Source organism: Cervus canadensis, chromosome 10 (assembly GCF_019320065.1).
Source record: "Cervus canadensis isolate Bull #8, Minnesota chromosome 10, ASM1932006v1, whole genome shotgun sequence".
Lineage (NCBI taxonomy): Eukaryota > Metazoa > Chordata > Mammalia > Artiodactyla > Cervidae > Cervus > Cervus canadensis.
This window is the reverse complement of record NC_057395.1, coordinates 65,573,432-65,597,924: the sequence shown is the minus strand read 5'-3', so window position 1 is coordinate 65,597,924 and position 24,493 is coordinate 65,573,432. Positions and strand designations below refer to the sequence as shown.

The 24,493-nt window shown below is 53.2% G+C and overlaps 1 protein-coding gene across 1 annotated transcript in view; it reads right to left on the bottom strand.

The window, feature by feature from the left end:
* The window catches only part of VSTM2L (V-set and transmembrane domain containing 2 like), a 38,404-nt gene extending 19,433 nt beyond the window's left edge, over positions 1-18,971 (bottom strand). The window contains exon 1 of the mRNA XM_043480079.1: positions 18,559-18,971. Coding sequence (XP_043336014.1) covers positions 18,559-18,679 — 121 coding nt within the window. The 5' untranslated portion in view covers positions 18,680-18,971. The remainder of the gene's footprint in view (positions 1-18,558) is intronic.
* Between the last annotated feature and the right edge of the window lie 5,522 nt (positions 18,972-24,493).

Sequence of the window (24,493 nt, the reverse complement as noted above, 5' to 3'; positions counted from 1 at the left end):
TTGAATGCAACATCTCCTTCCTTTCTGCTTTTAATTGGGGGAGCAATGTATTAATTAACCCCAGGCCTGGTTATCGGGCATCATCTGCAGGAAACAGCTTGTGGCTACAGCCGGAGTCACTGAGTTTGGCTTCTGGAAAAGGCAGGAGATGATTTGGAAGATCTCACCCGCCCTTAAAGAGCGGGACTCTGACCTCCTTCCTAACCTTTCATGCCCGGTTCAGTACAAACATCTAGCGCTTGGCCTCTGGCATGGCTCTGAATCCTGTTTCCTTGAGTTCAGTACAAACATCTAGCGCTTGGCCTCTGGCGTGGATCTGAATCCTGTTTCCTTGAGTCCCTAGCTGTGCGACCTGGACAAGCCCCTTTACCTCTCTGAGCTTCAGTTTCTTTAGCTGAAAAAGGAAGAATGAGAGGATAGAGAGAGTTGCACAAGGCAACATATGCCTTATGCCTGGCACATAGTAGGTGCTCAAGAAAAAGCACTCCCTTCTCTCAGTTTCTAGCTCAAAATCCTACCATCTCCAGGAAGATGTTTAAAGATGCTTCCTTGTAGCTTCATCAGATTATGCAGTGGAGGCAACATCTGTATTTCACTCACACCTGGACCATGACATCCCTCATCCATCAGGCCTGTACTCTCCTTCCTCATTTGCTCCCAACAGTCATCCCTGCCAAGCCAGGGGGATTCACGCAGGTCCCAAGGAGGTGTGTTGACCAAGGCAACCCTAGCCCAGTCCCCATGTCCCTCCATCTCTGAGCTCAAGTTCCTCATCCCAGACACTCTGGTCCAGCCCCAGGTCTCCCTCTGCACAATCCTTTCTGCCTTTCCAGTCTCCAGGTTACTGGACTAAGACTGCCTCTTCCAGGAAGCCTGCAGAGACTGGCCCCAGCCCACCCATCAATCTTTGCTGGAGCTAATATTCCCCTGGGAGACTGGTGGCAGGGGCAGCTCCTTGTCAGGGGAACCAAGGCAGATCTGGAGCTAAAGAGAGACAAAGCAGGCAGAACAGAGAGAACCAGTGTGGACCCTGGGGTCCCGAGGTCATCTCTGTCCCGGGTCCAATCTCTTTCCGGGAAATACCGAGTTGAGTCTTGAGTCGCTGCTTGCTTAAAACCTTCAGTGATAAATGGATAAGCAGGATGTGGTCCCTCCATACAATGGAATATTATAGTCTTAAAAAAGGAGATTCTGACATCTGCTCCAACATGGAAGAACCCTGAGGACATTAGGCTAAGTGAAATAAGCCAGTCACAAAAAGATAAATACTGTATGATTCCACTTCTATGAGATTTCTAGAGTAGTCAGACTCATAGAGACAGAAAGCAGAATGGTGGCTGTTGGAGCTGGGGGAGGCAGGCTGGGGACGTCACTGTTGAATGGCTATAGAGTTTCACTTTGGGATGATGAAACATTTACGTAAGTGGATAGTGGTGATGGTCACAGTAATCTGAATATATTTGATGCCACTGAACTGTACACTTAGAAATAGTTGAAATGGTAAATTTTACATTATGAATATCTTACAATTGTTTTAAAAAAAACAAAACAAAACAAACCCACTTCCTGTGGCTTCCCAGCTCTGCCACATGGTTTTTATCAACAAAAATTTCCCTGCACTAGTGTCTAGAATGCTCCCTCTGCCCCCCATTTCCATGGGGGCCTCTCACTTCTTTCATCTTTGCTCAAATGTCATCTCTTGTATCTTCCCTGTCCACGTCTCCCTCATATTTTTCCTTACTGCTTACTAATATATTATATTCTCACTTAACGTCTCTCATGTACTGTCCCTCTTCCACCCAGGGTGTAAGCTACTCAAAGGCAGGAGATTTTGGTCTGTTTTGTTTACTGCTGCACCCTGCCTGCTAGAATGATGCCAGACACATAGTGGTTGTTCAACAGCAGAACACTCTGCTGTCACACAAAACATACGCAGCAGCTCTGGTTAAAGACCGAGAAAGGATCCCATCCTCCCTGCCCTGGAGGATCAGCAGGGAGCTCCTGAAGGTACTCATGCTTGGGATGCCCCACTGAGAAACTGCCAGCTCTCAGGGTCAAAGTCAGACTCCCAGGTTGAGCATCCGAAGCCTTTAGCTCTGGCCCCGCCCAGAACCCAGTTCAGCCCCTCCTGCCCTTGGGCCATGTGTGTGTGTATCTCCCTCGGGGCGCAGCCTTGCATGGTTCCTGGAATCCCTACTCATAAGGGCCCTCTGCCTGGAGACGCCCTCTCTCCCTGGACTAGGGCAGAAACCCTCCTTGGTGCCCCCAATGGTCTCTGAGTCCTCCATTCGCTGCCCCACTGGCCTGTGTTATATGGCAGGTATTAATCAGGGTGTCTGTGTCTCCCCCAAACTGGAAGCTCCCCCAGGGCAGGGCTCCATATTGCCCAAGATAGAGGAGGCACGCAGGCAGTACTGCTGGGCATGTGCTGAATGAAGGAAGGTTAGACAAAAACTTAAGAGACTTAAGTTAGAAACTTGAAAGAAAAAAACGAGATGGAGACATCATCCATTCATTCATTCATCCCGTCATTCACCCACCCACCATTTACTGGGCGTCTGCTATGTGCCAGATTAGAGTCTGGGGGGACAGCACCCACAAGTGCAGATGTATGGACACAGGCAGCCAGGGAGGTCCTGAGTCGGGCCCCCACAGACCCACCCTACCTCCCACTGGCCCTCACAACCACCAATGCCCAAGTCCAGTCTGGCCCACTGGGTTCAGCCAAGGGGCTTCCCAGCAAGCTGACAGGCAAGCTGGAGGCTCCCCATGATGATGCATCAAGTTGCCATGTGAAATGTGACCAAGGGTGAACAGGGCAATAAAGAAAAGCTGAAGCTCCAAGAAGGGCCCACAGCTCACCTGCCCTTGAAGCCCAAGGATCAGCGCCATCAACCTTGCAGGGTGACCTTCTGACTGGAGGCCCACAAGGAGCCAGAAAGTTGAGATGCGTGTTCCCAATAATCCTCACAGCAACCTGCTGGGCAGGGGTCACTGTCTCTTTATTACAAGCGGGGAAACTGAGGCTCAGAGAACCTGGGGGCCATTGGGGACAGTCCCCTGCCCCAGTGTTGAAGGGAACCTCTCTATGTGGCAGACACTCTAAACAGGACCCCACTTCATCCTCCCACAGAAAAAGGAAAGAAAGACAGCACTAAGTCATGTCTGACTCTTGTGATCCCATGAACTATATAGCCTGCCAGGCTCCTCTGTCCATGGGATTCTCCAGGCAAGAATACTGGAGTGGGTTGCCGTTTCTTTCTCTGGGGAACTTTCTGATTCAGGAATTGAACCCTGGTCCCCACATTGCAGGCAGATGCTTTACTGACTGAGCTGCTTGATGCTATTTACTATCAGTCCCTGCTCACAGAGGGAGCCACTCAGGCTCCATGCCTAGGGAGGCAAAGTCAGATTTCAATCCCAAGGCTGACTGTGGAATTTCCCAACCCAAACTTGAGTCCTCTCTCACCCACTCTCCTCTTGCAGCTCTAGAAAGTGAGAGTCACTGGGGGACATTTCCAGAAAGCCTGCTCTGTGACCAGCTCAGCAGAGTGCTGGGGCCGAAAGGGTGTGTGACATGGGGTCAGAAAAGCCCAGAGCCTCCTGAACTCCCAGCTGGGAGGCAGAACAGGGAAAAGAACTGCGGAGGGAGTGTTGTTTGGGAAGCTCCATCTCACACGAGACTCTCACAGAGCTCCTGAAATCAGGGCATGTAAAATGTCCATAAGAGGAAAACCTAAAGAAGTGGAATGAAAAAGCCTCCAGGGAATGAGAAGCCTGGTGGGGATGGGTGCCTGGTGTCTGCTCTGGGATGGGCCCGGGGTGGGGGGACACCCAAGGGTTCCCTGTTTCCTCCTGGGAGGGCAGGTAGCCCACAGCAAGAGGGATCGAGGTCATGGAGGCTGTTTCATCTTGGAGTGGACAGGTGTCCTCTTCTCAAGAAGTGAAGAGGAGGGAACTTTCCTGGTGATCCAGTGGCTAAGAGTTCATGCTCCCAATGCAGGGGGCCCGGGTTCAATCCTTGCTCGGGGACTAGATCTCACATGCATCAATGAAAAGATCCCGAGTGCTGCAACTAAGACCCGGTGCAACCAACAAAATTAATAATGATAATAAAAAGAAGTGACAAGGAGTGCATTTTGTACAAAAGTTTGAGGAACTGAGTGTGCCTTCTTGGGATGATGGGGGCCTGGGCATGTGGTAGGGACTCAAGTCCTCCCTGCAGAAGAAATGAGAGATCAGCGTTCACGGATGTCTACACTGGGCCAGTCCCTGTGCTGGGCTTCCCAAGATGCTCAGGCCAGGCCCTGATCCTCAAGAGGCACACATTCTGCAGGAGCTACAAACACACAGACCAGTAACTATTGTTGGGACTGGGTAACTAGAGGTGGGACTGAGCCTGGGTCGGCATGTACGGTTGTTCAGGGTGTGCACCATTCACAGAGCCAGGAATCCTAGTGCTCTGCAGAGACGTGTGGCACACAAGTGTATGCAGAAGCTCTGGATGGAGGCACATGTCCTCGAAGAGGAAAGCTTCTGGGAAAACGGGACAGGGTTGGACTTGAACACTGATGGGATTTGCACAGCCGGGGTGCTCAGGGACCAGAAAGGGCATAGGAAAGAGAGTTTTGCAAGTCCAACCTTTTGGCGACCACTTTACCATTTCTGCAGGATCCCTGTATCACCTGCACTATTATTTACTTAATATTTATTTTCAAAGCATCTTTCTCTTTTTCACTTAAATAAATTTCGCTTAAAAGGAGACTTTTATTACTGCCATAAATGGAAAATCAGCATCACTTGCCATAAAGAGAGGGTAACAGTAAAAATAAACACTATGAAAACCAAACAGCGTTCGTAAATTCTAGCCAGGGAAGGTTGCCTGCTGAAGGCTACGAGCCTCCGTCCCTATTTCCTCTCATTAACAGGGGAGATGGGTGAGAGTTAGGTGTTAAATTCAGAGTGGCACCAGGAAGACACTTTCTTCTTGATCAGACTGGCTTGGGACGCAGGTCCAGCTGACGTGTGCCCATCAGTGGGCAGTCACCTCCCCCACTGTCACCGGCTCTGGCTGCCTTGGCCACTGGCCCAGTCCCACGATTCATCTTTAGTTGGCACCTCCGAGATCTTGTTCTCTCTGGCCCATAGACCTGAAAGCTTTCCCACTCACCTATATGGGGCAGCATCCTGTCTGATTTGCCAGAAGGTTCCCTGTGTCTTGCATGTGGGGAGGACTAACATCAATTTCAGGAATGAGGAAGCCTGAATGTGTGCTAGTAGGATGAATGACCAAAGAAATGAAAGGAGGGCTCCCTTCTGGCTGTACTGAAGCTTTGGAAGTGACTTTCTGAGGCATCAGTTTCCTTCCCATCCCTCTGCTGCCCCCACAAATGGGAAAAGAACATTACTTTTGTATTAAAACAAACATGAATATATTATGGCATGGAATACAGAACTCATGCATTTTGGATGAAACGGGAGACATCAAAGAAATGTTGCCCTTGGTGGGGAGCTGTTTACTCTCCAGCACGAGGCGAACCCCTTGTCAAGGACCTCCATCCCATCCAATCGGAGGCTGCCTTCATCTCTGCAGCCTCAGGCTCTTCAGACCATGCTCTGTGCACTGGAGGGTGAATGTGTTGGGAAAAGGGGCAGAGGACTCAGAGGAAAAAGAGGGACTGGGGACAGGTGAAGTCCAGGATTTACAGATGTAGATGCCTTTTCATCCATACCACAGAGCCCTTTTCACGAGTCCAAGCCCAATGCAGGGCATGATCCACAATCCTCACAACAATCTTACGGTTTTTCACAGATTAAAAAATCTAACACTTGGGGACAAAGGACTGTGTATCACAGGGCACAGATCCAGTAAATGGTAGGGCAAGGATGTGAACCCAAGTTCCAGGAAACTCCAGAGCCTGTATTATTCCACACCAGCCCCTCTCCCTAACATGTGGCTCCACTCTTTCTTGCTGTGTGACACCGTATAAGTCGCTTCACTTCTCTGGGCTTCAGTTCCCATGTGTGTCATTGGTTAAAGGCTTATTTTGAGGATTACATGAACTGTGCAGGTGAAGAGCCTGTTTCGGTGTTCTGGACACAGTAGGGCCTCAACATCCACTCACTGCTGAGTTTTAGGGACACACAAGCACATTGACCTAGGTGGGGTCCCTGCCCAGCCCCAGCTGATTGCCCACCCAATAACAATTCAAACTGCTAACACTTAATGTGCCTCGGTTTCCCCATCTGTAAAATGGGGAAAATAATAACAACCACTTCAGAGGCTGATGTAAGGTTTTTTTTAAATTAATTTTTCTTGTAGTTGCTAATGTGGTTAGTTTCTGTATACAGCAAAGGGAATCAGCTATTGTTTACATCTATGCCCTTGTTGTAAGGATTAAATCCATTAGCATTTTTATAAAGTGTCTGACTCCAAGTATGTGCTTATAAAAGTGTTTCCTTTTTATTTATTTATTTAGTGGTAATTGAAGTGAAATTCACATAACATAAAATTAACCGTATTAAAGTGTACAAGTCAAGGGCATTGAGTACAGTCACCAAGTTGTGCGACTACCATGTCTATTTAGTCCCAAAACATTTTCATCCTCCCACTAAGCAGTCACTCTCCCTTCCCCCAGGCCCTGGCAACCACCAATCTGCCTTCTGTCTCTATGGATTTGCCTATTCTGGATATTTCACATAAACGGAATAATAGAATATGTGGTCTTTGGGGACATGCTTTTTTCACTAAGCATAATGTTTTTGAGGTTCGTCCACATTGTAGCATATTATCAGATTTCATTCCTTTTTATACAGTTGTTTCTTTAATGAAATATCTCACAGAATCCCTAGCACAACCTGGGAAGCAGCCACTGTCACCCTCCTCTTCTTCAGATGAAGAAACTGAGGCACAGAGAGGGTGGGGACTTGCCCAGGCCCCCTACCAGGCAGCCCCCATGCAGCAGGGCTGGCAGGCTGGGGGCGGGGTGCCTCCCAAGGCCACCAGCGCATATTGAAGGAGACAGCCGTGGAATTACAAATCTGGGGAGATTTCAGGAGAGTGGAAATGTTCTGGCACTTGCAGGATTGTGGAAGTTGAGCAGGTTTCCCCAGTGGAATTCCCGCCTCCTCTTCCCACACATCTAGGCCACAGGGGATCAAAGGGCTTGGGAGGGAGAAACCAAGTGTGGGGATGTTCATGGAGCCAGGGATGGGATGAAGGCTGATGGCTGCGCGGGTACCCTTTCTTTTCAAGCTCACCTGCACATCCTGCAAAGCCGGGGCGGGGGGTGGTGAGCCACCCACTGCACTGATGACTAGTGAGGCTCAGAGAGGTTGGCGGGGGAGGAGGGGCCAGGATTTGAGCCCCGGGGTCTGAGCTCAAAGTCCAGGTGCGTACCCATCCTCAAGGATTGTCACAGATTGCAGGGGGTGTGGATGGAGGAAGCACAGGGAGGCTGCATCAGCCACAGAATGAGAGGTTACCCCAGAACCCCAGAGAGAAGCTTCCCCAGATCCACCAAGAAGGGGAAAGAAAAGTCTGGAAGCACCCAGAGTGGAGCGAGGGAGGCCGGGACCATGCAGGACAGAGCAAGAGAGCGGCAGAGACGGGGGCACCTGAAAGCCAGGTGCAGACAGAGGCTGAGGCAGCGCGCCCAGGGACGCTTCAGAGCAGAGCTTCTGGGGATGCCCACAAGGCAGGGGCAGAGAGCAGAGTGGCTATGCTGCCGCCTCCTCCACCCCCTCTCCGCCGGCACTGGCCCAGTCAAACCCAGCTCCTCCAGGGACCCAGTTCCTGCCCCCACCCCAGTCCCTCCTAACTGCCCAACTGTGTCTGAGAAATCCAAGACTGTAGCAGTAAACACGTGGGCTCTGGAATCGAGCTGACCTGGATTTGAAACCCAACTCTACTTCCCAGAGGTCAGCCAAACTCTGAACCCGTTTCCTCATCTGTAAAATGGGTATTGTGGGGACTCGAGGGGATCACACATACCTGTAAATGTCTGGCACACGGCAGGCTGCACAGAGCATTGTCCCGGCGGCTGCTATTCATGCTGCCTCTCTGGCGGGGCGGGGGGTCTTGCTCCAGCCCCGCCTCCCAAAGGCTCCCACCTCCTTTTCCCTCACCTGGAAGACTGGCCTTTAGGGAAGGCTTTTAAGCCCAGTGACTATTCTAGAAGCAAATAAGCCCTAGCTGAAGGGTTCTGCCCTACCCCAGGGCCTTTGCACTTACTGTTCTCTCTGCCTGGGAGGGGATTTAATAGAAAGCAGCAGAGCTGGGATGGGGTTGGGGGCACCCAGTGCCTACGTGGAGTTCAGTGACCACTGCTGCGGTCTCTGGGGAACATGAGGAGACCAGCTGCTGAGTCTCCGGGCCCTGCCCCGAGAGCCCTGCCATCAGCCAGCCTGTCCGCCCCTCCCTCTCGTCTGCCTGCCCGAGACCATTAGCGTGGCTTTGCTGTGAGCACTATTTCCACCACCATGTGCTCTGGCCGCCGGGCCTCCATTAGGGACCCTTTCCTGGGGCCGATGACAGGCGGCAAACAGCTCCCCAGCGAGCCAGCTGTAATTGCTGCCGCCTCTAAGGTCGGAAATGATTTTTTTAAAACCTCACAAAGCAAAACAGACACCCTGCCGCCTGCTCTCTCCCTCCCCGCCCTCAGCCAGGAACCAAGCCTGAGGTTTCTGAGAAAGGGGGGTGCAGTTAAGATTCCCCTCAGCCCAAGAGACACCCTTAACATGCCAGGCAGGGGACAGCAAAGTTTGGGGCTCCGATCCCTTGCTTTGAACTCAGTGTGAGGCCCCAACATCTAAGCCACCCCCCGTTTCCTCCTGGGCAAGACGAGCGTGTTGATGGGTATCTGGGGTGCCTGCCAGGGTGACCGTGATGGGGCGCTGACAGGAGGTCACGGGCCTCTCCGTGAAGCAGAGAGAACCGCAAGGCAGGAGGGGAAGGAAGAGGGCCCGCCAAGAGGAGAAAATCACTCGGGAAAAGGTTCTGAGGAGGAAGGAGCTCGTGTGTTCAAGAATGGAAGCCAGCGTACTTCTACACGCGCGTGTGCGCGCGCGCGCACACACACACACACACACACACACACACGTGCACACACACCAGACACCCGGCTCCCCTCTCCTTTCAAGCCCATATTCCCATCAATCCCTGGGCACTTAAAAACCAGCTCCAGCATCCTATGAGCCCAGAAACTCAGCCCCTCTCCCCACAAACAGCCTCTCCTCCTCCATTAGCCCCTCCAGCCTCCAAGGCCTATTTCAGGCCCCCACTTCAACCTGCAGGGCCAGCCACGCCTTGTGCCTTCACCACCCAGAGATCCTCCAGGCCTGCCTCTGCCCTGGGGATCAAAACCAACCCTCCCCAGCCTATTCTCAGCACCTCCAGCCACGGCCTGCTTTTCCGGGTACGCCAGCAGGCCCCTCCAAATGAAGCCCCTGCCAGACCCAGACAGCTGGGCAGGGCTCCCTGCCGATCATCAGATTCTCCTCTCAGCCCTGATGGTCCCTGGACGCAGGCAAGGTGCCCACCGCCCCCAGGAGGTCTTCCCTGACTGCACCAGGACACAGCAACCACTCTTGCTGGGAACCCCCCGGAGATCTCCCTCCTCTGTGGCTCACCTGCCCTTTCTGTGGCTCTCACCTATGGCTGAATGTCCTCCATTATGTCTCCCTAAACTCACTCCTGCAGACACTCACCAAGGAGCTGCCGGGGAAAGGAACTGAAGCTTCTTCCGAGGCCACCTCAGGTCACAACGAGAACAGTCCCCGGGGGTAGGGGAAAGACTCCAGAGCCTGGCTCTGCTTCACACCAGCCCTGTGTCCTGGGGCCAGCCTGGAACCTCAGTCACCCCCCACCCCCTGCCCCGTGACATGAAGGCTGCTTCCCCTGAGGTCCACAAGGGAGCTTTGGGGGTCCTCAACAAGCCCCCCGACACTGGACCAAACCATGTGGTATTTTCCTGAGGAAACAACCCAGTTTTCACCAACCAGTCCAATTCTCAAGAGGATCGTGCCCTCCAAAAAAATTAGGAACCATTAGTCTAGACCAGGTCCAGTGCCCCTTGTAGCTTCCCCGTGTGGTCATTCACTCGTTTATTCATTTTGTTCATTCAGCCGGCATTTCCTGGGTGCCTGCTCTGTGTGGGTGTCACTGTGATACACAGAATCCGTGCACATGTAAGCCGGAGATGTCACCTGAAGAGAGGAGTGTGTGTGTGTGTGTGTGTGTGTGTGTGCAGAGAGACAGAGAGAAAGGGCAGACTGAGGTGGGAGAGATGAGAAGAGAGAGGAAGGAGATGGAGCAGACACAGGGAAAGGGACAAAGAAAGATGGAGAGAGATGGAAAGATGCAGATAGAGATCGAAAGAGAGACAGACAGACAAACCCATAGAAAGAGATCCGGAGGAAGGGAAGCAGGGGAGCATGTGGCACCGATGGGCACTGCCAGGCCCCTAATTGATGGCTCTGAGCGAGGCCTCCTGGCTCCAGCTCTAACCTTCCAGATGCTCCCAGAGCCTCCACACCTCACATCCCAAGGGCACCTGCCTGGAGGGGGCTGGGGAGGCCGGACCTGATGCAAAGGCAGAGGGCACCTGCCTGGGCCCTTAGGCCAGTCCGATCAAGGACCACCCAGGCCCCTTCCTCCACACTGCCACAGCTCCTCCAGTCACACATGAGCAAATACCCGAGCGTTCACTCCAGACTCAGGCTCAGACAAAGACAGCAGCCCCCGTGGGATCCAGGCAGGCGTGACCCTACTCCCACCGCTCCCCACTGATGATGCCAGACTTGGATCCAGGACCCTAGACTCTCAGCCCTGGGCTCTTTCAGCCAGAATGGGCCTTCTCAGCCTTTTGGCATCACGGGCCTTGACAGAATCCCATGAATCCAGGGCGCGCTGTGGAACAAAACACTGGCCCACAAGCCCAGCTGGTTTGGCAACCAGCAGAGGACAGATGAGCGGGTTAAGAGCTGCAAGCTGGGCTCCAGCCCGGCTCAGCCATCCAACATCTGCGTGTCCTCAGGCAAGTCGCATCACCGCCTGCCCCCGCAAGCCTCAGTGGCCCCGTCTATAAAATGGGAGTGCCCTCTGCACAGAACAGGCAAGGACTGGATGAGAGGAGGTAGGGAAGGGGTAGGCACAGAGAAAATCCCCTGTGAGCCCTGGCTGGTGTTTTGGTTCAGAGCCTGCAAGGCCACTGAGAGCTAAGTGGCAGGTGCCAGATGGAATGCCAGGCCACCATCGGCTCCATCCTCACCTGTTGATTGGAGGACAAAGGACAGCACTTGGGAGGATACAGATGGAGGTGTTCCAGATGCTTAGACCTTAGGAGAACTCGGCGCTGTTCAGGTGGGAAAATGAGGCCCAGAGAGGGGCAAGGACCTGCCAAGCCACCCAGAAGCTGGAGGCAGGGGGAGGGTGGATAAAAACCCAGGTTTGACTCCCTGCCCCAATTCTGGCATTTTAAGTGGGAGCGGAAATGATAAAGGAATCTCTCAACACTGGGAGCAGCGAAGGCCCCCACCCCCACCGTGTCCCCAGTGTGGGGCTGGGCCTCCTCAGTGTTGGGAGCCCTGCCCAGCTCAGCCCTTGTCCCAGCCCCACCACTAAACTGCTGGGTGGCACATCTCATTAACACCCACTGTCTTCTGGCTTCTGCCCACGTCACCAGTCTTTGCTTATTTGGGAAAGAAGGCAGGCTTCCCCTCTGTGATACCCCCAGCTAATAACTGGTTCAGCTTGCATACCTCCTGTGATGGGGAGCTCACTCTTGGTACCTTCACTTCTCCAGGAGGAGGGTGCCCTTCTCCAGGCTGAACATCATTCCTGCTCCTTAACTCATCACAATTTACACTTACATATATTTTACAAGTTTAGTTGTCTGAGCAAGAGCCCTATCTGTCTTCTTCACTGGTATATCCCCAGTGGCTAAAAGAGCCTGCTTCATGGTAGGTTCTCAACTATTAAGATATTTGTTGAATGAAGAAAGGAATGAATGAATGATCTTGGAACTGTTAGGCCAGCAGTTCCCAGTGTGAGGAATAGGAGTATGAGGTGGGAGGGGGTGGCCTGCAGGCCAGCACCCCCAAGTATGGTGACCCCCATACACGAATGCATCTGTGTACCACCTGTACTATTATGTCCATCATGCTTTTCTATAAATGAACTCACTATGTTTTAATATCCCTGTTAGGCTCATTCTAAGCAATCATATCTGTGAAATCGCAGTTTTGATGTGCTGGTTATATTTTTCCAATCCACATTAAAATAAATGCATAACTATTAAAATGTAAGAGGTTTGTCTGTGTTCTGCCTAAAACCATCTCTCAGGTAGGACCCAATCTTGCTGGGAGGGGTCTTCTTGAAGAAGGGGATGGTGGAGCTGAGTCCTCTGCTGGCTTCAAGGAAGGGGAGGGGACACAGCAGTGGACAGGGGGACCTGGAGCAGCAGCAGCCCCTCTGCCCACCCCCTGCCCCACCTCCCTTCTCCACAGCAGCAGGTACCAGAGTGATCCTGGGGTCACCAGCCGGTAAAGGAGTGGATTTATCCCCCTAGCGAGACCATGGCTCCTTTTTCCATTGGAAGAATCCTACTGGGGCTGGGAGAAGAGGCTATATCCTGGGACCCCGTTACCCTCAGGGCTGAAGCATCTCATATGCACCCCAAGGGGCTAGGCCTGGGGGCTCTACCCACTGCAAGAGGAAATCACCCTTACTCACCCTAGATGCCCATGTCGTGGTCAGTAAGGATGAGGAATGGGTTTGGGTTTTGTGATTTTTCTACTAATAACATGGATTTCTTATGAAATTAAAATTAAGTGAATGTTTAAAATGCACTGACTTGGCATGAACAGAAGTTTACATTCAGACCTTAGACTTCTACCTCCTTGCCACCCTCTCCATCACTCCCTGCCGTCTCCCTGGGCTGGGCGTTGTGGTGGGTACCACGACATGAGGGACTCTGGCCCGCTCCCACCATGGAGCCCCGGTCATTACAGTGAGGGTGGTGAGAGTGCCCAGATGCCAGTCCCCATGTGCCCAGCTGGCCCCAAACTCCCTTGGGGCTGAGACACTCTTCCCATAATGCCCTCAACAACTGGTTCAGTCCCTAAAGTCCAAGGTCATGGCTGAGCACCAGGAGGTGGGCTTGCTTCACGTCCCCTTTCCCTTCTTTCTGACACCTACCTCTCCCAAGGGTGCCGATGTCACTGTTCACACCACGTATCCACTCTCCTTACCCATCTGATTTTCTCAACCTATGACAGAAGCTAGAAAGTCACCAAGACAGGTTCTGGCCTGGGGGTGGCCAGGTCCACGGCTGCGCAGCTCGGGTGTGGAATGTAGAGGTCATCATCACGGGGCCAAGGGCCTCTCCCTCCTCTCTGGCACACAACAGCATTGCAAACTTGGGTCCCGTCTGGGCTCCAATACTTGCTAGGTGCGTGACCTTGGGCAAGCCCTTTTAACCTCATGGAATCTCAGGTTCCTCATGAACACAATTGGGCCAGGGGAAGTCCCCTCCCCTTAGGCTTCTTATAAGGATCAAATGAAACAATGCCATTTAAAACCCTGACATGACGATATACATTTGCTTCCGTATAATTCTCACTCTCTTTTTTTTTTTAAGTATTTATTTATTTGGCTGTGCCAGGTCCGAGTTGCAGCATGTGAACCCTTGGTTGCAGCATGCAAACCCTTGGTTGTGGCATACAAACTCTTGTTGCAGCAAGTGAGATCTAGTTCCCTGACCAGGGACTGAACTCAGGCCCTCTGCATTGGGAGCCCAGAATCTTAACCACTGGCCCACCAGGGAAGTCCCCTCACTCTCTTTTTGTACAGAGGTGGGTCAGGGGATCCCCAAAGCCAAGCACTAACCTCCCAGGCAATCTGGGCGCACGCTCTCTTGGCCAAGGCCTTGGTTTTCCCCTTTGTGAAATGGGTAGAAGATGGTCCCAAAGGCCCTGCTGGCTTGGCCTGAGCCTCAGTGATTCATTCATTCCAAGTGCTCCATCTCTTGCCCCGATGACTGGCAGGTGGGAGGGGACCACTCTCCCCACACCCCAGGCCCTGCCCACTTACTTGTCACCAAGAGACTTCCCCCAACAGGCCTGCTGTCACGGAGGCAGCGAGTTGAATTCCCAGTCCTGCTGGCCGCCTGCGGCTCCCCTTGCTTGGGGAAAAGGCTGAGGGAGCCGCTGATAGGCAAAGTGTCAAAAGCAATTGGTGTGAAGGACTTGGGGAAAACTGCTTGCGAGGGCCAATTCCCCACAGGAGGCCAGGAAACCCTCAGCCCAGGGCGGAGTGTTTACGGGCGTAATTGATAGAATAATCACCAACACCCGAGACAACGGCGAACACATTTTTAACATCATAACCTTCGGGAGACAGCACTCAATTTTCTCCATCTCCCAACCACCAAACTAGCCAGCTTATTGATGGGGAGATACCAACAGTTCGGGGAGGAACGCAAGAAAGCCAGGGTCATTTTTCAGTGCACGGGCTGTTTGCCAAATGGCCTGGCGGCCCCCACCCCCTCCCAGCATCCCGCTGCACCCTCCTGGCAACAGAGAAAACCTCAGGACAGGGAATCACTCAATGGACAAAGGCCCGGCCAAGCCAGGATCCTTGTCTGCATTGGGGTGTATTAATAATTGAAGGTGCTGGCCTAGGGGTGTGTGTATGTGTGTGTGCGTGTGTGTGTCAGGGCGAGGGCGGGAGGATGGATGTTTGCTGCAGTGAAGGGCTTCCTGGGGCTCCTCTGAGGGTCCACATACCCATTCCAGGCGGGACTCTTCCTCGTTGGCAATCCAGCAGCCCCTGGCACCAGGCAATTTCCCATCCATACATGTCTCATCAGGTTGGGTGAATAGTTAAGGCAGTGACTCTAAGACTCCAGGCCTGGGGAACTTATTGAAATGCAGATTCCAGGGTCCTCTCAACAATCATTTTGGCCAATGAATCTGTATTTTAACAAACTCCCTGGTTGCCGGGAACACAGGAGATCCATAAAGATCCTCATTAAAGATCCTGCCTCCTGAGGACTTCTCTGGTGGTCCAGCGGTTAGGACTCTGTGTTTGATCCCTGGTCAGAGAACTAGGATCCTGTGTGTGGTGCGGCCAAAAAAATTAAAAAGATCCTGCCTTCCAGACCCCTACTGTGAATAAGATCTAGGAAGGGTCCTGAAGAAGAAGTCTAATCCAGCTTCCTGCTTCTAACTTGCACGTGGCCTCAGCAAGATCTCATCACCTTGCTGAGCTGCTGGTTCCTCTTGGTGGAACCCACTGCTTTCCCAGTTCTCCGGGGAGCTGAAAGGCAGTCCCTGGGGTAGGGACGGGCAGGGGAAGGAGTTACATCACACGACTGGCCAAGCCTGCCTGACAGCTGTGCTGGGGGAGGCAGGTTTGGAAATGCCAGACACACTTTCATTGTAGGCTCACGCTCCCAGCTCTCTGTACAGACTCAGTGACCTTGAGCAAGTCACTGGCCCTCTGTAACCTTTGTTTCCTCCTATGCTGGGTGTCAGCCTTAGTGAGTAAACACTGGTCAGGGGTTTGGAAGCACCTACCACACCGGAGGAAGTTCATAAATGCCAGCTCTCTTTCCTCCCACCTGCGCTGTGCTCAGGGCAATGAGCTAACCCTATCTGATCAGAAAAAATCAAATTAGCTGCTATTCATTGAATACCTACTCAGCATAGATACTGACCATCACCACCCTCGCCTCCTGTTTCCCGCTGTCTCCCTAAGAGACAGGGACCACTCCCTCCCCATCACTCCTCATGCCTTTAAAATCCCCTCTGCGAAGTGGGCTGAGTGGAGGCAGCCAGGAGGTGGGAAGTGAGACCGATGTCCTTGCCGACCCATCTGACTGTGGGCTTTCCCTGTGACAAGCCCGGGGCGAGCGGGAGGAAGGCGTTAGCCTGGTGGCCGGGCTGGGCTGGGCTGGAACTGAGCTGGAGAGCAGCCACCAAGCGGTTGGGGTCAGTGGACTCCTCCCCGGGAGCCCCCACTTCCAGCTTCCCACCCCGACCCGAGGCACAAAGACACCTCCCCAAGCCAGGCACATTTCCTGAATCAGCTGAGGACACGCAGAGCCCAGGAATAATGGAACGATCGGGCTCCAATCTGCTAAACAGCAATTTCTGGGCTTTTTCAGCACACACAGCTTTTATCAAATTGGTATTCTCCTCCTGAACACAAACGGCTTATTAGACATGACCCACTTATCCACCGCGTCTCACTATCATTAATAACAGTTTCTTTTTGTGATTAAGTGAGTGGCTCCGAGCCCTTCCTGTGGTGTTGGGCGTCTGGCCCGGCAGAGGGGCAGCGGTGGGGGCTCCTTGGCATCAACTACTTTGTGACTTTGAACCTGGTAGTGATGGGAGCCGGCAGTCTGGACCCTGCAGAGTGGTCCAGCCTCTTCGCTTCTTGAGGGACAGAAAGAGCCCTAGAGGGGTGACTCAGAACTGCATGGTGGGTCAGGGAGAGGAGCCAGGCTCTCCTGCAGCCAGCGCTGTGTCCTTCCCATCCAACCCCTCCTCTGGGCCCTTGCTGGACCTCCCCAGGGTGCGATGGGGACAATACAGCCAGCGGGGCAGAGCTGTGCCCTAAGCACGCCTGGCACCAGGGGGCAGGCAGAGACTGCCACACAGGGGCGAACTCTGCTTCCCGATGAGGGGCCACCTCGGGGCCTCAGGAATGACAGAGAGGCACCCACAGCCTGGGGGTCTGTGTCTGCACCCACAGCTCCAGGCATGGGATGGTGGCAAACCTAAGAGCACCACTCCTTGTATCTCTCGGGACCGAAAATTCAGGAAAGCCCTTCCTTGGAACACCCTCCTAGTGTGAGTTCCAACCGTGCCAAGAAACTGAGCGGAGCCAGGAGGGGAGCGGGAGGAGGAATCCCTAGTTTCCCTTGAATGGAGGGAACCTGACAGGGAGATGACTGTCCTGGAAAAAGCACTGTCTTTGCCCGACGACTCTGCAGCCAGTCTCGGTTCAACCACTCACTCACTGTGTGACCTTGGGCGAGTCTTTACCTCTGAGCCTTGGTTTTCCCATCTGTATACTAAAGATCGAAATAACCCTTCCCCTATTTTACCACTGCTCCAGCCAGGTCGGTAGAAATTAGATGAGGGATAAGAAAGGTGTGCAAATGGTACACAGAGCAGTTACTATTTAACCTGGTCAGGAAGAAGGGTGTAGGGAGTCATAGTTCCTCAAAAGCAGAGACCCTGAGAAGGGCTTACTCTCCCAAGCAATTCCAACTCATACGTCACGCCCCAGCAAAGCCTTCTCTGATCTCCTACCACCATAGCCCTTACTCTTTTCCATCAGAATAAATCATCCAGTTCTCTGCCCTTTGTGCAAACCTGTCCCCAGTCCTGGGCATACACTGCCCAACATGGGTGCTGCAGCCTCCCCTACCAGCTCAGAAACCCTTGTAGGGAAGAGACGGATGGATGAAGCGTCTCCATTTTCATCTATGCCCTGGTCCTCATGCAAGAAGGAGTCCACTTCACGGAGGAAGGGGGAGCCCCTGCAGCTGCTGGCCTCAGACAGTCCAACTCTACCGCCAACTTGGGCTCCTCTGGGGCTGGAAGGAGCTTCTAACACTCTGGCAGCCAGTGCTGGGAATGCTCACTTGCTCCCCAGCTCCCACGGAGGCTGAGTTGAGAGGTCCCACCTTTTAGTCCTCTGGGGTCAAAGATGAGGATGAGAGGGGACCCTACAGAAGGATGGCAGGGGGCTTCCTGCCCACCCCTAGAGGCAGACAAAAGCTCCAGGCTTCCCTCTTCCCCTTCCACGCCTCCGGCTGGAAGCAGCAATGCTAACTATTCCAGCGTCTTTGAGGGGCTCCCACCAACCCAAGATGCTACCCACCTGATGGGGTGGCTGCAGTCCAGACTACCAGTTCTCAAGAAGCGGGCTCATCTGTCCCCCAGGACCCTTCCCAGTGGGGCAGGTGCAGAGAGGGAAGGGACAAGGACAGCTACCAGGTTAAACCCACAAAGGGGAAAGGCAGATGGGCAGAGAGGGGTGGGTGGGCAAAGTGTGTTCACAAGTGTGTGTATTTTGCCAGTGTGTCTGCAGGAAGGCGGGCAGGCAAGAGTTGTGCACTGGGGTGCCAGCTGGCAGGGTGTGAGCCCTCTGGCTGCACCTGCTGTGTGTGTAGTGGGCACAGAAGTGAGGGCGATCCAAGAAGGTGTCTGGAGATGTGTGAGGATAGGAGTTGTGTGAGAAAGCAGCGAGTGTGGCTGTGTGTCCGTGGCTGGTCATGGAGGTGTATGTGTCCGCGCGAGTGTAGAGGGTGGGAAACGAGCCCTCCGCGTGAGTGGCATGGAGGTGGCACGCGAGGTGCACCCTCGTCCGCAGGAGTGGCCAGGGAGCCAGGGCCGGTCCGCAGACCCGGCAGGGGGCGCCCCCCCTCGGACTCCCGCCACCGGCGGCGTGGGTTCGAGCCCGAGGACGGCCAAGTTGGAGCCGCGCGGCCCAGGGTGGGGTTTAGTGGGGAAGTCCGCGGGGGCGGCGACCCAACTCACCGTGGCCGGAGATGTGATTGTCCCAGGGCGCGTGGCCGGCGGGCCGCGTGGCGCCGCCGAGTTGCAGGAAAAGTGCCAGGTAGTGGAGGGCGCCCAGCGCCACGGCGAGCGGGGCCCCCATGGTGCGCGCTCGGGCCGGAGGGGGCGCCGCCGCCTCACATCGGGGCTCAGAAGACCGCAGACCTCGCGCCCTCCGGCCCCTGCCCGGTGCGGCCTGGCTGCCCGGCTGCGGCTGCTGCCCCTTCGCCCGCAGAACCCGGTCGGGCCCCGGTTCCGGCCCCCGCCCGGCTCCGGCCCAGCTCCGGCTGCGGGAAGCGAGCGCACGCCCAGCCGGCCGCCTCCGACTGCGGGACTCTTCCCTTCCGCGGAAGGCCACTCCGCTCGGCGCCGTGCCGCCGCACCCCCTCCCTCCCGCTCCCCCCGCCCGCCCAGAGGAGGCGGCGGCGGCGGCGGAGGGATCTGCCGCTTGATTTATCATCAAAGTTTTGCCCAGGCTGGGATTTTTAAAGTGGTACCCGCAACTTCTCCCCGCCCGAGAGCGCAAGTGGGGGCGAGATGGGATGGAGGAAGCCACCCCAGGGACCCGGTTCCTGCAAAGCATAACACTACTGGTTCCAGGAACTCAAATGCTCTCCAGTGGGATAAAGAGGAAAACCAATCGACCAGACCCAGCGCGCTCAAGAGGGATTCCTCAACTTTGCTAGCTGGGCGGTGCCGAGGTCAGGGAGGCAGGTGGGGGCGGGTGGGTGGAGGGGAGGGGGAGGTAGAAAGAAAACCTGGGCTGAGGCACAGGAGACCTGGTTAATTAGACCTGCCTGCCGCAGGCAGTGTGATCGTGTCCGAGTGTCTACCCCAGGCTGAGCTTCAAGGTCTTCATCTGAGAAGTGGGAATAAATAGCTGCATTCAGGGATCTTGGTGAGGATTTGCAAAATCGTGTGTGTAAAGCGCTAAGCATAAATGCCGCCCTAGCGGTAGGAGCTCAATAGTTATTACTGATGTTTTCCCTCTCTCTGGGACTCAGTTTTCATGTCCGTGTAGTGGGTGTAAGGCAGGCCAGTTGCTGGGTCTCCTTCTAGAGAGGCTGGGCCTTGTGCAGTGGATTGGATCGCCCCCTTCTGGACTGTAGGGCTCCCTCCCTTGGACAGAGTGGCCTAGAGGTGTTGGTGAACGAAGCCACTTTCATTTCCAGGAGCAGGAATCCTAGGAGATCCTCCGATTCCTCCTCTGACTGTTTTACTGGGGCTGTTGAGACAGACCTCCAGTACAGATATAAGGCGGACCTGTGGCTTCATTTAAAAGAAGACTAAGCACGTTAAATCAGAGACGGAGCTTCTCCGAGGACCTCAGCGAGTCTGGGGCCAAGTTCCTGGCTCCCGGGCAGGATCTCTCCTACTCTCATCCCTTGTGCTTCATCAGGCATCGTTCCGGGCATAGCCCTACCCGCCGCGGTTTCAGCACCTCGGAGGAGGACAGCGTCCACCCCGACACCCATCTTTTCAACCTCACCCACCGCACCTCTTCGGACTCTTGGATGGGAGGGTTCAGCACCATGGACAGACCTTCTGATTGCCTCCCACGCCCCCGCCGAATGGAAGTCAGAGCTAGAGAAGGCCCCACAGCCCTCTCCAGACCACACACAGGTGGATCCAGCATTGTGGACATCACCCCAATTTTGAGAATAAGGTTAGAGCCCGAGGGACAGCTTTCCTCCTCACCCCCGTCTTTAATTTGTTCTCTCATACCCCTTTCCAACAATATGGCGGACGACACACCCGTTGCGGCCTCTGTTCTCCAGCAACAATACAGTTTATTCGAAACCATGGACAGCACCCTGAAGGGTCGCGCACTTAGGAATACTGCTTCTACGGAACTGACAGCATTCACAGAACCGGCGGCGCGGCGCTGCCTTCAGCACCGCGGACAAACCCCGTCGTCATCTAGCTCCTTCCCGGCCATATTCTCTGGAGTAAGGGCCTTTTTTAAAATTTTTTTTGGCCTGATTAACTTACTTATCATTTCCCTCCCACGCAGAGGTAGTATTTATTTAGGATATCCTGGAATGGCCTCGCGTTTTGGATCCTATGAAAGCGTTTCCTCATTCATTAATTCACTTTACCCTCCCTCCCAGTGAAATGGTTTCCATCGCCCCTGTTATAAAGATGGAGAATCTTTTGTTGTTTGGCTGCACAGGGTCTTAGCTGTGGCAGACGGGACCTTTGATCTTCAGTGCAATTGCGGCATGCGGAATCTTTAGTTGCTGGCATGTGGGTCTAGTTCCCTGACCAGAGATCAAACCCTTGCCCCCCTACACTTGGAGTGTGAAGTCTTAGCCACTGGACCACCAGGGAAGTCCTGAAGCTAAGAATCTTCAAGATCACATAGCAGCTGGTGCTATGACTGAATCCCGGGACTCTTTCAATCCCAGCCTGAAGCCTCTCCAGTAGAATGCTGCTGCTGCTGCTGCTGCTAAGTCACTTCAGTCGTGTCTGACTCTGTGCGACCCCATAGACGGCAGCCCACCAGGCTCCCCCGTCCCTGGGATTCTCCAGGCAAGAACACTGGAGTGGTTGCTACTTCCTTCTCCAATGCATGAAAGTGAAAAGTGAAAGTGAAGTCACTCAGCCGTGTCTGACTCTTAGCGACCCCGTGGACTGCAGCCTACCAGGCTCCTCCCTCCATGGGATTTTCCAGGCAAGAGTACTGGAGTGGGGTGCCATTGCCTTCTCCACTCCAGGAGAATAGAATGCCAGAAATGGGGCCCAAACCCAGGGTTTTCTCCTCTTAAATCTCAAATTGGAAGGAAGTGGGCAGAGGCAAGGGCACAGAGAGAGAGAAGAGAGAAGAAAGGAGAGAAAACAAGAGACTCTTCGTTCAGACTGCAGAGGAATGAGGTTAGAGCGGGACAGCAGCCCTGCCCTCACCCACTGACCCACCTGCAGGCACCCTCTCTTCTCACAGTCTTTGCTTAGTTGCTTAGTTGTCTACGACTCTTTGCAACTCCATGGACAGGCTCCTCTGTCTATGGATTCTCTGGGATGGGGTTAGATCTCATAACCCCTGAAGTTCCTTCCAGTACAGATTTCCAGGGATTCAGTGGCTTCCCTGGTGGCTCAGAGGTTAAAACGTCTGCCTGCAGTGCAGGAGACCTGGGTTCGATCCCTGAGTCAGGAAGATCCCCTGGAGAAGGAAATGGCAACCCACTCCAGTATGCTTGCCTGCAGAATCCCATGGAGGGAGGAGCCTGGTAGGCTACAGTCCATGGGGTCGCAAAGAGTCGGACACGACTGAGCGACTTCACTTCACTTCACTTCAATGAGTTTGAAAAGGCTGCTGCTGTAATGGTTCTGCTCAAAAGCCTCCAATGGCCTTGTCTAGTAGAGAAATCTGACATCCCTGGTTTGCATTCAAGCTCCCAGCCTGCCTTCTGCTGCAGGCACCGTCCCCCCTCCATGTTGTCTCCCTGAACCCACACTAGCTTCATCGTGTCCTTACCATTCCCTGTGATTTCTCCACGTGCATGCCTTCCCCTCTGTCTAGCTGAGTCTTCCATTGGCCAAGGTCCCGTCTGAATCCCTCACAGGAAGACATGCCTGCTGGCTTCTCCCAATCTCTGAGCCTCTGTTGGCCCATTACTGCTTACCCAGTGCCGTGCTACTTAGCCGACTTAATCCTCTGAATTACCAAGCCAGATAGGGTAGAATAGTGTGATTTTAAGTGTGGAATCTAGTTTTGAATCCTGCCACCCACCCACTAGCTGTGTAGCCTTAGATAAGTTACTTAGCCTTTCTGTGCCTGAGCTTCCTTATCTGTAAAATGAAGATAATAATGCCTCCATCACAAGGTTATCATAAGGATTAAATGACTTGCTACATGGAAAGAACTTAGAACACTGCCTGAAGAAAGTGGAAGTGGAAGTGAAAGTGAGTCGCTCAGTCAGGTCAGACTCTATTCAACCCCATGGACTGTAGCTCTCCAGGCTTTTCTGTCCATGGGGTTTTCCAGGCAAGAATACTGGAATGGGTTGCCATTCCCTTCTCCGGGGGATCTTCCCAACCCAGGAATCAAACTTGAGTCTCCTACATTGCAGGCAGATTCTTTACAGTCTGAGCTACCAGGGAAGTCCAGAACACTGCCTGTTATTGTTATTCAGTTGCTCAGTCATGTCCAACTCTTTGTCACCCCATGGACTGTAGCCCACCAGGCTTCTCCATCCATGGGACTCTCCAGGCAAGACTTGTGGAGTGGGATGCCATTTCCTTCTCCAAGAACACTGCCTGGCACAAAGTAGATAGTAACACATAGAAAATACATAGTCATATAGTTAGTTAGTTAAGTTGCTCAGTTGTGTCTGACTCTTTGCGACCCCATGGACTATAGCCCACCAGGCTCCTCCATCCATGGGATTCTCCAGGCAAGAATACTGGAGTGGGTTGCCATTTCCTTCTCTAGGGGATCTTCCTGACTCAGGGATCGAACCCAGGTCTCCTGCACTGCAGGCAGACGCTTTAACCTCTGAGCCACCAGGGAAGCCCACATAGCCATATACGTGCTGGCTATTATTATTATTTATACATAAGTAAACAGGTGTTCAGAGAGGTTAAATATCTTCTCCAGTGTCTCACAAGACAATTGCAGAGTGTGGTATTTTGATTCCAGAGCTGATGCTCCTGGCATAATACCTAAGTACATCCACCCAGCTTAGGAAACTAAGACCCAGAGATGATGAATGAATTCCTCAGAGTCACACAGCCAACCATGGCAGAACTAGATCCAGGACTTCTGTCTGTCAGCTTAGGGCTCTCCCACAATACCATACTGTCCTGTCTGCATTTTCTGCAGCACCTAAACTGTACTTTTCAGTTTATAAATCACATTTACACTCGTGCCCTCATATAATTTATGCAACAACCCCTGAGGCCACTATTATTACCTTCCTTCTTATTAAAAAATATTTATCTATTCATTTGGCTGTGTTAGGCCTTCATTGCTGCACATGGAATCTTTGTCGCATCATGTAGGATCTTTTTCTTTTCAGCGCATGGACTTTCTAGTTGTGGCACTCAGGTGCTGGAGTGCAGGCTCAATAACTGTGGGCTTAGCTGTTCCCCGCCATGTAGGATCTTAGTTCCCTCACCAGAGGTCAAACCCAAATTCCCTGCACTGCAAGGAGGATTCTTAACCACTGGACCACCAGGGAAATCCCTACCTTCCTTCTTTTACAGATACGGAAACTGAAGCTCATAGAGATGAAGTAACCTGTTCAACATTGCACGGGGAGGCAGGGCAAAGGCTGAATGTGAAAGGACAAATCCTCAGCCCCCTATTCCTCCTCTGTGAAATTGTGCTCCTTTTCTGCTTTGCGATCCAAGTGCAGACTACAGACACTGTGGAAGCTAAAAGCCTCCTGGAGGCACAGGGTAAACGAAAACTGTTCCAGGAAACAGTCTCTAGGAATTCACTAGGGCGGGTGGCTGTTGTCACTCATCTCACTCTGGGAATGCTCCAGGAGACAGTAAGCTTCCCATCCCTGGAGACAATTAAACAAGCATCTAGTGGTCACGTGGATGCCAGGAGGCAAATATCACAGCTATTTCCACCGCCCAAATGAGGCTCGGAAGGTGAATATCATGTTAGGTATTTCTGTCAGGAAAGGCAATCTTTTTAAAGTTTGCCCCAAGCAGTGGAACTCGCACTGTCCCCTAGCTCTGATGCAAGCCCCCTGGAGAGTCCCCAGCCTCCCCTTGACTCAAGGAGGCCACCCTCCCCTTCCTCCTTGGGAGGTGTCACTTGAGCACCATGGCTCTGTCAGTGGTAACAGCGGTAAGATTTGTCCTTTTAATCCAGAATCAATAACAAATTTCATTTAAAAATAAATTAAACCAGGCATTGGAAATCATTCACTGTGTGGGCCAGGGCCCTCTATAGTGCCGTCTA